Here is a 13,917-nt window from a genome sequence, read left to right on the forward strand (position 1 = left end):
GTTTCTGCCTGACACCAGTGTGACGTCAAGACATTTGGCTGTGACAAACAACAAGTGGACTGGTGCCCAACTCCAGGTGAGCCTCAAATAGCAGTGGGCCAGCTGCTGTGTGCTTTGTGTTTTGCTGCTCCCTCTGACATGAGCCCAGTGTGCTTACCCATGACAAACAGCTATTAAATTCAAATTAACATTGTTTTGTATGATCAAATAGAATAACTGAGGTCACAGGCTGAATGCATTAACACACGCCTCTGTAGATTTCAGAGAACACTGTGGAGCTGCTTGTTGAGCACGCTGCCTGCAAGGAAGACACTGCACACAAGATTCAGCAGTAATACGAAAGTGAGGTATAAGATGGCTGTTCAGAATCACTGAAAGCATCAAAATATATCTGGAACATAAAACACTGTGTGCTTTTTTCATACTCTTCACCTTTCCAGCAGAGCGAAGGAAGCAGAGAGAAACAAGGAGAGACTTTTTATCAGCATCCTTCAGCTCTATTTTTAGCCTGACGCTGGATCTCAGCAAAACAGCAGGTAGGCCACCAATTGGACAGCAAATAATGAGGAAAAACACATCACATGGATTCACTTTCATCAAATATGATGAATGCAAAACACTCTGATTTGTAATACCGCACACTGAGCTCTAGGCTTGGCTCTGTAGTCTATCGGTGGGGGTCTGTTAGCCTCTGGGAGGGGATGATGATGAAGATGACTGAGCGTGATTAATAAGGCGACGTTATGAAGAGATTTTGGCAGCTCAGAACCAAATCTTCAAGCCACAGCTCATGCAGAGGGGGTAAAAATAAGAAAAATAATCTGAAACTCAACAGATTCTGGGTAAAATGTCCACGCTGGACGGTTTACAGGAGTCTTCATGAAGCTCCTCAGTGGCCGTTAAAAAGGTGAAATGCTCACAGGTGTGACATTCTCTGAATAAGAAGCAGCACAGCTGGAGGTGCATCTGTTTTTCTGAATAGAGAGATGAATTAAATCAAAACACATTTTGAGAACTGGCTGGTAGCCAGTTGGTCTTGTTGAATGTTTATTCAGGCAGAGCACAATTTGACAGCTACTCAGCTCAGCAGCTCTATGAGGTGTAATCAGGCATTGCTGGGCTCTGAGGTACGGTGGCCTGTAGGTGTCAGCCAATTTGCAAAAGCAACAACACAAGTGCAAACACCACAACACAAATGCAAAAGCCACAACACAACGAAGTGTTGGATAATCACAACAGAGAGTTATCCTTATGGACACAGAAAGTTGTATAAGTAAGTAAATGATTGTTTTCTTTTTCACCTTTAGCTATGATAAATATAGTTCTAATGCTAACGCTATGACATGACTGATTCGTAAAGCTAATAAGATGATATATTACTATAAGATGATGTATTACTAGGGTGACCAAGCGTCCTCTTTTGCCCAGACGTGTCCACTTTTTACGTCCTGTCCGGGGTGTCCGGGCGGGTTTAATAAATTCACGAAAATGTCCGGTGTTCACCGATTTTCATAGGACCATTACGCGCGTCCGTAAATTGACAGCCGCTTGCAAACAATACCATCATGCGCATCACTTACCGAGAGGCTGCCTTGTGGGCAGGTCTGCTCTGCGCGTGCACACACACGCATAGAGAGTGAGAAGATCAGAGAGAAGGCGAGAGAGAGAGACATAGACGGAGAGCGGAGAAGACGGGGCTGTTTAGACAGCGGAGCTGTATTGCACGGAAGATGCCTAAGCGTAAGTGCAGCTTCACAGATGAACTGCAAAAAAAAATTTCCGACATACCGTCCCGATCGGGACAAGTGGGAGGCGGAGTGAACCGTGTGCAAAGCTGGCACATATGTCTCAGTGTCCAACAAAGGTGCTGGAGATCTCAAAGCTCACATGGACACCGAAAAACATGACATGACAGGGCATGTTTGGCACCACAACAGCTACAGGTCCATGGATTGTACCAGTGCCTTGCTAAAAAAAGACATTTCCTGACTCTGACGTTGCTAAAAAGTTTAGGAGTGCTGGCACCAATGCCCGGTACCTGGCAATCGGTACCAGTGCTCATCGGTACAAATTTACGGTACTTTTTTGTAGTTATGTGGTAAAAAATATCAATTTCTTTAACAATATTATATATATATATATATTTCAATTTAACATATATATCCTTCAGTATATACCCTTGCAATGCTGTGTTCATGTCCATCATGGAAAATCGACTATTCTTTCACTTCCTCACAGTCACAAGGATGTGTTCAGGTACCCAAACGTGGTACCTTTTGATTTTACATGAATCGGTACTCTGTACTTTTGACAGAATTCGGTCGGTACCTTTAGAAGTACCTGATTCGGTACTTCGGTATCTCTAGGTGTAATAGCCCCCCATTCTGTTGAAGTCACTCATGAAGCACTCAAAAAAATCCAGTACTGTGGTGTTTCCACAGACGGGAGTAACCACGGGGCAGTGAAAATATTAAGAATATAAGAAGCCTGTCTGAATTTGTGCCTCGAGGCCAGTGCCGTTGTCCTCGTTTTTGGAAATCAAAATATGGTCACCCTAGTATTACTGGTAAATAAAGAAATATAAGTACTTTGGAGGATATCATAAGGCGACACCCCTATGAAGCTATATTTATAACAGCTCAAGTTAAAAAAAAGGATGATCATTTACTTAATTTCACAACTTTTCTGTGTCCGTTGGGAAAACTGTCCTCTTTAACTTCCGTTGTTGCTGTACTTCCATTGTGTTGTGGCGTTTGCATCACTATTGCAAAATAATATAAAAATATTTCATATTTAACCAGCAGATGTACTACTTCATAGAGTCATTAAATGGATTTCTCTTTCCTTACATCAGCAAGGTTATCGATTCCAATCTTTGGCGAACAGTTAGCTGCCACATTTCATTTTGGTTGAACTGCCCAAGCCCAATTACAACATGTGTTTTTACATTTAGCCATAACATCATGACCAATACTGTGTGAGGGAGGGTAAAGTCACTGATTATTATGTGTAACTGAACACTTCCTTTCCAAAGTTGAGGTGTTGGAAGCCAAAAAAAGAATGTGGGTGGCTTTGACAAGTACCAAATTGTGATGGTCTGGGTCTCAGTAACTCTAAACGACAGCTTTTGTGCAGTGGTCAAGGTCTGCAGTGGTCAGTACCCAGTAAAAGTGGTCTAAGGAAGAAAAAGTGGTGTGCTAACGAGAGGGTCACAGAAAACCTAGCCTCACTGATGCACTTGGGGAGTAAAGGCTGCCCCATGTGGTCTGATCCAACAGAGGAGCTACAGGAGCTCAAACTGCAACAAAAGTTAGAGCTGACTGATGGAAAGAAGGGCTGTGTAGCTACAGACCAGTTAGAGTGTCCATGTTGACCCCTGTCCACAGCAATGGGCAATTGAGCATTGAGACTTGGTCTCCCAATTCCCCAGATCTCAATTCTATCCGGCATTTGTGTGACATGCTGGACAAACAAGCACAGTCCACTGAGGCAAAACCTTGTCATTTCTGGGACCTTAAGGATCTGCTGCTAACGTCTTGGTGCCAGATACCACAGCACACCATCAGAGGTACAGTGGGGTAAATGAGTCTTTAGAGTTGGGCTGTTTTTATCCCAACCTGATGACAGTGTGGCCAATAAAATATGAGGCATGTGGTCATAATGTGGTGCTACAAGTAAGTTTCTAGTTTTGGTGGAATTGAGTAAGCTAGCCTGTAGGTGTCAGATGATTTGCAAAAGCCAACACAAATGAAAATGGAGCACAAAAGCAAATGCCACAGCACAACGAAAGATAAAAGAGGTCAACTTTAGCCGTTTCTAACCCAAAGAACAAAGAAAAGTTGTGAAAGTACGTTTAATATTGTTGTTGTTTTTTTTAACTTCACTTTACTTACTTTCTCAATTTTTCTGTGTTCAGTGGGATAACCGTCCACTTCCATTGTGTTGTGGTGTCAGCATTCGTGTTGTGGCTTATACAAACTGCCTTACACCTGCTAGCCACCGTAAATGAGCACAAAATTATTCATCACAGTAAAATTTCATCACTACAATTCAGAGAGAGGAAGAAACAAATTGGGACACCAAGTTTCATGCCAGTCCATCCAACATTTGTCAAGATATTTCACTGAAATTCATAAATATTGAACTTAACGATGGCAACCCACATAAAACCAGGGATGCTATCCTTGGTGCCACACAGCACTGTTGAGAAAATCACAATAAGAGATTCATGAATACCCTTTTGAGTTTGAGTCACACCTGCTTTAATCCAGAAATGAAGCTTTGCTCAGCACAGCCTCTATAACTCCTAAATCCTTATTACCTCACTCAAATTATCTTTCAATACGGAGATGATTAAACCTGGGGCTCCTTTTCTCTTTTAATTGACAGTCGATGAATCTGGGCACGAGGCCATGCTCCTGCAGGAGCTGCAGGGATGCGATGCAGCATCCCATAAATGAAGGTTATAATAGTTTAGAAATAAAACGCCCAGCATGCATATATTATTCTTGATATTTATTTCACAGTGACTGTCTTAAGATAACACTGCAGATTTGACTCCAGGGGAAAGTTTTAATTAGAACTGAGAAGTATAGAAGCCCCTGCAGCTATCTCTTAAATGAAAACGACAGAGATAAAATCTGCATTCATAAGTGAGAGTTCTGAAATCAAAAAGCCAATCTAGGCCACATTAGCTGGTCTTTGAAGAGAATCTGTCCTAGTTCAAAAGCTGCCCTGTGTGAACCAAGGTCAAGCAACATTTCATGAAAACAGAACCACTGCACACTGGAGATATGACTGGAACCTCGCACTTACAGTAATGCAACTTCCATCAGTCTGCCAGCAGCCTGCTGGAGCATCCCAGGGTTAACATGATTTTATGGAGCTCAGCTGAAATAATGTAAGGCCTCGCCGCAGAGTCTCCATCATTGAGAGGCTGGTACTGTGAGGCTCAATGCAATATAATTAAGATTAAATGAAAGAGGCATCAAGGAGCAGCTGTGGAGATAAAATATAATTTTTTCATTCATTCTGAGAATCTAATTTGTCTTCTGAGATTTACTGCTTAAAACAAGGCTGGAATGGAGCACCCTGGATTTGTCTGATTGTATATATTTGATGAGAAAATAATGACCAGAACACAGAAGTGGGCCTCCAGTCATGGCCTGAAATTTCTGCATGAACACACACACAGCCAAGCAGATTACAACAACAATAACCACTTTACATTATCCTTCTGTAACTCTTCAGAAACAGATGGTTCAAAGGGCAAAAACATTAAACAAACACATAAACCAATCAAAGTGATGCGTTAAAATTAGCAACCTTGGGGCGCTAGCATGCAGACAATGAAACAGGCTGTGTTTTGTCAAGCTTTGCTGAAACTTAAATTTAAAAATTATAAATAGGCACTCAACATCCACAAAAAGATGCGTTTTACTGTTTTAAGTCTCTTTTTTTGTAGTTCAGTTGAATTACTGCTCTGTATTTGCTGCACAGCCAACAAGTTATGAAATATAAATTCACCGCAGAAACTTCCACCAAGCCTAGAGCTGCAACCTCAAGTACTTCATATGATGCTGGTGGACAGGATCCTCCCTAACCTGATGTCCAAGCAGACATGGCAGACGTGAAAGCTGAAGTACTTCACTGGTTGAAAAAAAAAGACACAGTCATGCTACCTCAATCGGTGTTGATACCGTACTGGTTGAGTAGTCCCAAGCAGTTAGACATGACCTACAGGCAGTGAAATCAGAGGTACAACACAACCTATCATCATGTTTGGATGACATGACTTCCCTGCAAATCAAAATTGGCAAGCCTGAGACATAAGTCACCAGGTTGAAAGAAAAATGCGTTGACATCGAAGGAAGGTTGAAATGCTCTAATATACAGATTCTGAATATGCCAGAGACCCCTCAATTCAAGTATCCTCGTCTGCTGTTTCTAGTTTGCTGAAAAAGAATCAGCAACTCTATAATGTCAGCAGGGTGGACATATTTGAAACTAGAAAGTAGAAACAGTTCAACAGCCACTTACAATACCATAGTTTTGCGAGGTGCTGCATTCTTGGAAAAGAAATCTAACACTAAACATGCAAAGGAAGTCAATAAGGGGACAAAAACTGACCCTGTAAATGAAGCTTCAACATTCTTAAGAGAGTGAAAAGGTCAAAAGATGAAAAAGCGGGTGGTTGCTTTCATCCCTTGTGACCGCTTTTCTCCACTGTAGAGTTGGGATGGGTGTTGATGACTGGTTTCTGTTCAGAATGGATTAGAAATGGTTCGATCCATCTACATCATTAGCCTTTACGCTGAACGACTCCCTTGGAGCAGCCGAAGTGGCTAGAGCAGCCGGAGCAGAACCTCATGTCACGCAACGTGCCACACCTTAATCTCGCTTGTCAGTCAGCAGCAGAATTTCCAAGACAATGGCAAAGAGATCATAGTGCCTCAGAGCTTGGCTTCACTTTATCAAAAAGGATACTAACAATGCAAAGAGCGATTTTATGCAAGAGTGGCACTACCAACAACATTTTAGAGCATTTGTCAACACACAGCATTAAACAGCAAGAGCATCACGTCATATTTCTCTAGAAACCCAAAAAAATGTTAACATAAAAACTGTATAGCCTATTTTTGAAAACAGAAAATTCCCAGGAGGAATCAGTAAGGGAATCAATAAAGACTCAGATTGATGAGCTTAGATGACACTGGCATTGGTAGCACTAAAATCTTATTAATACCCATCCCTAATGTACATAATGCAGATTTATACCCCCACCATTACATTTCAGGCCACACACATGAGCACACATACAAGAAGACTATAAACATAATGCGAGAGAAGTTAGTTTTATAACTCACATGTGGAGCTCTGAGGTTAGTCTAATGTCACTGGTGCAGCTCATTGCATGCTGTAAACCCTGTAATGTATGTACACCAGTTGCATCAGCATCCTACAGCAGAGCGTATAAAACATATAAAGCTGAACAGGCGAGTGATAGAGCACAGACTTAAGGCTAAATCATGGATTAAGTTATTTGTAATCACGTGCTTTACAGCCCACCTGTTGTCACATTTTGAACAATAGAAACAAATAAAAGTAGTGTTAGAAAGATCTATTTTCCATTCATTGACTTCCAAAACAAACACATGCTTTGGCAGGAGTCACGTCCTTGCAACAATGGATGACAGTGCTCATGGGAAATACAGTCTTTGTCACAGAAAAACACTACCTATTCCTGGTAGTCCAAATCCAAGAATTAAATCCTGACTCTGTTTCAGAAGATTTTTGATATTTAAAAACATCAGATCAGGATGAAGGGCCAAAAGCAGAAAAGCTTACTTTTTTCAAACACCCCACCAATTTATTTTTCCAATTTAGTATTCAGCCTCAATTCACACAGTCTGAAGTGTTATCACCTCAGTCAGTTTAATAACTTCTTCACCACAGAACTCATTACAACTTTCTTTTACAAATGCATACTTCCAACAAACTTTGGTCTAGACAATTAGTGACGTTTCCTGCTTGGTTTTAACATTGCAGCCATGGAGACGTGGCATCACTGACTAAAAAAGACACATTCACTGAAATGAAAGCAGGCTAAGTATCAATTGGCTCCACTGAAGTGCTGGAAGAAGCAGTCTCAGAAGATTTAATGAGTCTTTAATGGGTTACAGTACCTCCTGATCTCAGTACCTCCTGGCACTCAGTGAGAATCTGCATGTTTTCAGAGATCACGTTTTGTTCATATTCTTTTAGAGATTTCCCACTTAGCACTCTTGATGTCACTTCAGATCCAAGGCAGCAATATTTTAAACCCTTAACCACACTTGACTCACACTCCTCACTATTCTGACACTTGTCACTAGGAGAGTGGCCTAATATTAATCTGATATTTTATTGATCGGACAGAAATAAATTCCTCCTCCACTCTTGCCTGGCGGGAAAGGTCAGATCGCAAAAGCATACAGATCAGAAACACTGGAGCTGGCAGAGAGAGTTGCTCAAAGGCTCTTCGGCACAGCAGACGCATGACAACGAGAGGGAATTAAACCAGTTACCCCCTGGCTTGTGTAGAGTCCCCCCCAGCAGCTACAATGTTTCTGCTATCACGACATCCAGCTGGTGTTCATTGACACAAGGACTTCGTCGCCAACACAGAAAACATGTGATAAAGAATTCAAAGAAAAGGTACAGAAATGTGGCTAGTCAGAAAAAGGACATCAATAAAACCCATGAAGCCATGCATTTCTTTCTCTCTGATTCAGCCAACACCACAAAGCGAACAGGTGGCACATTTGAGCAGCAAAGAAATCATCTGAATGAGCAACAACAACCCTTTATGTCATAGAAATATCAACTTCTGAGGCCCGTCTGTTGTTATTCTCTAAATACCAGCTGCAAACAACTGTGAGCCATTATTAGCCTTACATTGAACTTCTCTGTATTATCACATTTATCTTCTTTTGCTTTAACCTTTCTTTGTAATAGAATACAATGCATACAATGCATTTTAGCTGTAATTTCAGTAACAAAAGTTATTTCTACTCCGTGGTGCTGAATTTTAATGATTGTTTCCAAAAATAGTACTGCCCTGATGTGGATAGGCGAAGTCACACAGTGGTGACAGCTGTAATAGCTGGAACAGAGGACCATGGGTCTGCAGGTGTGTCGTAAGGTCCCTGACAGCTCAATGTGATTATGAATCAGTCCCTTTTTCCATATTTGACCCTGAAGCTTCACAGAATCTGAAGGGTCACAGCTGTAACACCTGCACGGACACAGAGACAGCCAGGACGGACTAACTGACAGACAAACATCAAAACGAACAGGTCCGTTTTGACCGCCACACATTCCAACAGATTGACTCAAACCATGCAGCACGCGGCTGTGCGCGCGCCAACATCCAGCAGCACGAGACGCATCTTTCTACCTGTTAGCACGAGACTCACCTTTTCCTCTTGTCTCCTTTGACATGGTGTCCTCTCTCGTTTGTCTCTCAAGAAGAAGAAAAACGCCGCGTTGTTCTGCGCAGAAACGTTTAGGTCTAGTAGTTCACCAAACAGCGGCTCTTCCTCCTCCTGCGGCACCTTGACGCCTGCCAAGCCGAGGCAGGGTGAAGGAGGCGCGGGGGAGCTTCAGCCGCCGAGTCGGTCTCTGTTTCCTCGTGGAAGGGGGAAAGAAAATCAAAAGCAGCAGAATTTTGCAGCTTCGCTTTCATTCACCTGAGTCAGGTCCCTCACAGCGTCGACCCGCCCCTGCCGCAGACATACTTTGGGTATTTGTTGTATCTGTGCAGACTTGGCTCACATGTCATGCCCACCCAGCTCCAGTCGGCGTCTCCTCTCCGCTGCTAACACCAGCCAGAGTTCCCCCCAAACGAGCCCCGGTCTGCACTGCCTCCAGCGGTGCGCGCACGTCCGCGGCTGCTGAAGGGCGTTCGTGCTCTTCCCCATCACCTGTTTCTGACTTTGTTTAAGAAGTCTCCTCGGTGACGACAGAATTGCCCTTTGAGTGACTTCATGAATCCAAATCAAGCCATTTAGCAGATAATGCTTTGACTTCTTCATTTTGTCTTAAATGCATCTAATGAAGCAGGATTATAATCAGCACAAAATGCCATGAATAACAGAAAACCTTACACAAAGTGGGACTCAATCATAAAACGACACACAAGTGGCACGTTTTTTCCTTTGTGGGGTGTGGTTGTTACAGTCAGGGACCTACAAAAACTGCCATGGAGTGGTGGGGTACATAGCCTACACCTATCCACATCCAACACCCTCTTTATATCAGAAATATGTTTAATCTTGCTCCTGCTTGAGAACAACAGCTCTCCTCGTTTGCCCTTAAGTAATATCACAGGACAAAAGCAGCTGTGACACTTTCTATCTTTTCAGCACAGATCAGACTTTTGGCTGCTCATATCAGCTTCACGGTAAATAAACTGTACACACTGTTTTCTCACAGGAGACCTCAAAACTTGACCTGCAGGATTAGATCTGAGAAGCTGCAACAAGTGTTACAGCAGGGAATGTGATGCTCTGGGGCTCAGGGTGTAAACAAGAGAGAGTGGGAGTTATATTATATCTTTAATTGGCTTTAACACTTCTGATTGATTCCATCATGTACACAGCAAAATGATACATTAACACACAGATATCACAAGAATTAGAAGAATAATCATTATATTTCACATGCTCCAAAAGTGGATTCTTTGCCATGTCCAAAGATGTATTTTTTCCTCTATGGTAAGTTGATGCATGATGAAAATACTAAGAAGGAATGATGTTTAAGGCTGAAGAGCAAAGGCACAATAAATCACAGAGGTGAAAGCTGCCATGCCTGTCAAACATCCATCACTGAAGCTGCAGGTACCTTGGTCACGCAGCAGTAATCATTGGAGCATAAAACAGAATCTTTTGCTGCATCTCAACTAACCTTTCAAAATAAAGCCCTCTGACCCTTCATTTCTTTTTTTTGCTTTACAGGGATGACGGAGAGATGAGCTATATGATCATGTCCCCTTGACGCTAAATATCCAAATCCAGTTTTGTGATCTAGTCTAATCTGTTAGTGCTTTACTTAATAGGAGTCTCTGATTCATTCCTAAGCTTATCCAGACCTCCACTTCTGCAATGCTTGACCTAAATTGCTGCAAAATGGGTTTTCTCACAGAGCACTTGTGGCACACATAACACTCTGCAGGGCTCGAAGTGGTCGTAATCCAACACTTGGCTGAGTTTCGACCACACATGAGGTCACACAGACCTGAAGGGATGGGCTAATTGGTCAGCGCGTCATGTGGCACATACAAATGGATATTATTGATAGAGGAAAATGCCTGTGGGTGAGCTATTTCTTTGGAATCTGAGAACAGGACATGCTACATTACCAGACTCTACCAGGAATACATGAAGCCAATTTAGGTCTGTCATGGCAGCAAATGACAATGCATTTCTCTGAAAAATACTGAGCTCTGAACCAGCATTAAAAAAAAACATCAGTTAAAAGACTAAAAAGGCCAGGGAGCCACTAAGACAGATACCCTTGATTACACCAGATAGCTGCACAGATTGAGTTCAAGAGGAAAAGAAGGCTAATTGAATCAAGTAAATGTTGTAATGCTGCTGCAGCTCAAGCATTATCAGAAAAAAAACACAATCATAAAAAGAAAAACATTTCATAAATGAAAAAACATCACTTTTTGGATAAATTACACTTCAACGATTGCCATGACAAAACAAAGGAAAGGCTTACAGAGCTCACAGAGATTCAGAAAGATGTGGTAATCTTGCAAGGTGAAGCCCAGGCTCATTTCAGCAACGTAAGGCTTCCTGGGAGCCATTACAGAGTCACAAAATACAAATGTGGCAGTCAGCAAACCAGGATTTAACACCCAAGGTGCAGATTTGTTGTTTCCAGTGGAAGAGAACACTTTTGTGGCTTAGAGGGTGGAATAGCACCATCAGCAACCAAGGAAAGCTAATTGAAGCCAACAGGAAAAGGTATGTGATCCCTACTTTAAAATCATGCTGATTTATACTAAAATATTCCTCCAGCTATGTGTCACAGTGAGCGCAGCACATGGTGTCATGGTAAACTGGTGATTCTTCACATTCAGGGAGGGTTGAGTCATAGCGGCTCAGGGACACATCTCACATACCATTTCCTCTCTTATCAGAAAATATAATTTTTGCCGTTGTTATTGTTTTTGTCCCAAAAATGAGAAGTGAATGTGAACTGTAAGAAATGCTGATAGGCTGCAGGTGTAGAATTAATTATACAGAAATGCAGATTGCACAGTCTTCTGGGGATGCACTGCACACAGATGCTCTTTGCATAAAGTCATCTTTAACACATGACCCTTGCTCCACATTTTACTTCATTGAATAATATTTTTCATCCTAGTCTTTAATCACTTTATACGCACAAATAATAACCCATAAAATATGTAAACACTAAGCTGACTTCTTACTTTACATTTCAAAAGGATGATAAAGTATGTTTAAACTTTGTATGTTTACATTACATGTTTGAGGTTCAATATCTCTAATCAGAGGGCAAAAAGGACACCCTCACGGTTTGAATAAACCAGATGTGTCTCAGGTCTGGCTTTTCTCCATCACAGCACTAAATCAGATAGGTTTCCATTCAAGTCAATGTGCCGACTCACTCTGGATCTGCAACAATCCTATTTTTGCCAGATGCCAGAGCTGTGATGTCTCAATTTACCATAGGGCAGATTGGGCATGACAGGAAGTTGTGTACTCAAACTACATAAAAACAGCCAGAAACTTTCAAAATAAAACAAACTATGTCAAAATCAGATCATATCTAGCTTGACTACAACAACAAATAAACATATTGAGAGCAGCCAGAACAGGGGTCAACAGGTTTGAGGTTTTACAGCCCAACATGTTGTAGCAGAGCTGGACCAAAGCAGCATCTGGTGTATTTTTGTCATAACAGCCAGTGGGTTAAGATGGCAAGTGTTTTCTTTGGATAAACAGAAAAATGCAGCGCCATTTCAGCCACATAAGGAGAAATGGAATTAAACTGAAAGGTTAAATTTCAAGACTGGGGAAAAATGGAGGAACTCGGCAGAGTGAAATCCCAGTTTAAGAAACAAAATTGTCCTTATTAAATGAGTACAGATATTACCCATCTTCTTTGGCCAAAAAAAAAAATACAGCTCCATGTCAGTGGCAAAAGCAGGTGTGAAAATACAGGCAAAACTAAAGGTGGAATGTAAAGTTTAAAAAAAAAAAGATGGGTGCAGGAATTGAACCCTGAGGAATGCCACAGAGACGAATCACAGTGCAAGACAAATAGTCTGTTTCATCTTTGTTAAATGAAAGGGAGGAGACGATAGCACAATATCTAAAAGAAAGAGCATCGAATGGTGGAGAAAAGTTTAGGTGATCCTGACAGCCAGAGAATGACAAGGGTTCCTCAAAATACTAAAGGTGGTTTCAGAGCACAGTCTTTTTTCATCTCAGCATCTCTGAAATCTTAATTAGATATTCCTGAAGACACATTGAGAGACTCTTCATTTCTCATGGCTACTAATAATTAGCCATCTGAAACAACGATACAACAAAGCTTCAACTGTAACTGTGAAGTTGTTGAATTTGGCAAGCAAACAGTTTGCTGATTGTTAAAGCAGGACGATGAGAAAGTGTACAAGTTCTGAAGTTCTGAGGTGTGTTGTTCTGTGTTTTGGAGTCTGTTCTCAGCTGTATCAGGTACTGAACTAAAAATGTGGTGAAAACACTGAGTTATCCTATATGACTCTGTGGTATACCTGTTGCTTCAGATGGATGATCTTGCATCACGTCATTTTGATTAAATTACTTCCATGCAGGGACTATACTTTTTATTTGTTCCGCATGATAACTTTTCAACTCGCGGCAAGTTCTGAAACCATTTATCATCCCTGCAACACAACGGTATGACTGGATTGTTGTTGCAAACAGTCTGGAGATTTCATGAGAACGGCAAGTGAAGCTTGAAAATAATTTCACTGCAAGGGACCTGCGACACAATATGCTCTTTGTAAAATGCAAACAGCGCTGGTATTTGCATGACAGAAGATCCATCAACAGCAGGATGTGCAATAAACCAAAACGTTTCTCATCCATCCTGTTTAAGTGCTTTGAATCAGCTGAAAGAAGAAGAACAAATGTCAAACAGCAGCCTGGATGTTCCTGCACTGTACAGCACAGTGCTCTATCAATGCACCATGAATATGTTGCAGTTAGTATCCTCTCCAGTTCTCAAATTAGCTCTGATAATGAGTCAGCGCTGGCTGTTGGCAAGGTCGAACCTCTCTGACCATTAGAAATTATAATAATGTGCAAAATGTTGCTGATTATGATCTGAGTGCACCAACATGTTGTTGTGAGAGTT

At 41.6% G+C, this 13,917-nt stretch overlaps 1 protein-coding gene across 2 annotated transcripts in view; it reads right to left on the reverse strand.

Moving 5' to 3' along the window:
* The window catches only part of pitpnm3 (PITPNM family member 3), a 120,721-nt gene extending 111,210 nt beyond the window's left edge, over window positions 1-9,511 (reverse strand). The window contains exon 1 of one of the 2 annotated variants that reach the window (XM_074679372.1): window positions 8,958-9,511. In XM_074679372.1, the coding sequence (XP_074535473.1) occupies window positions 8,958-8,982 (25 nt within the window). In that variant the 5' untranslated portion in view covers window positions 8,983-9,511. The remainder of the gene's footprint in view (window positions 1-8,957) is intronic. The other variant, XM_074679373.1, reaches the window with a different exon arrangement.
* Between the last annotated feature and the right edge of the window lie 4,406 nt (window positions 9,512-13,917).

The sequence above is a fragment of the Halichoeres trimaculatus genome, unplaced genomic scaffold (assembly GCF_033239565.1).
Source record: "Halichoeres trimaculatus isolate MK-OKI-2021-1 unplaced genomic scaffold, fHalTri1.1 fHalTri1_scaffold_9, whole genome shotgun sequence".
Taxonomy (NCBI): domain Eukaryota; kingdom Metazoa; phylum Chordata; class Actinopteri; order Labriformes; family Labridae; genus Halichoeres; species Halichoeres trimaculatus.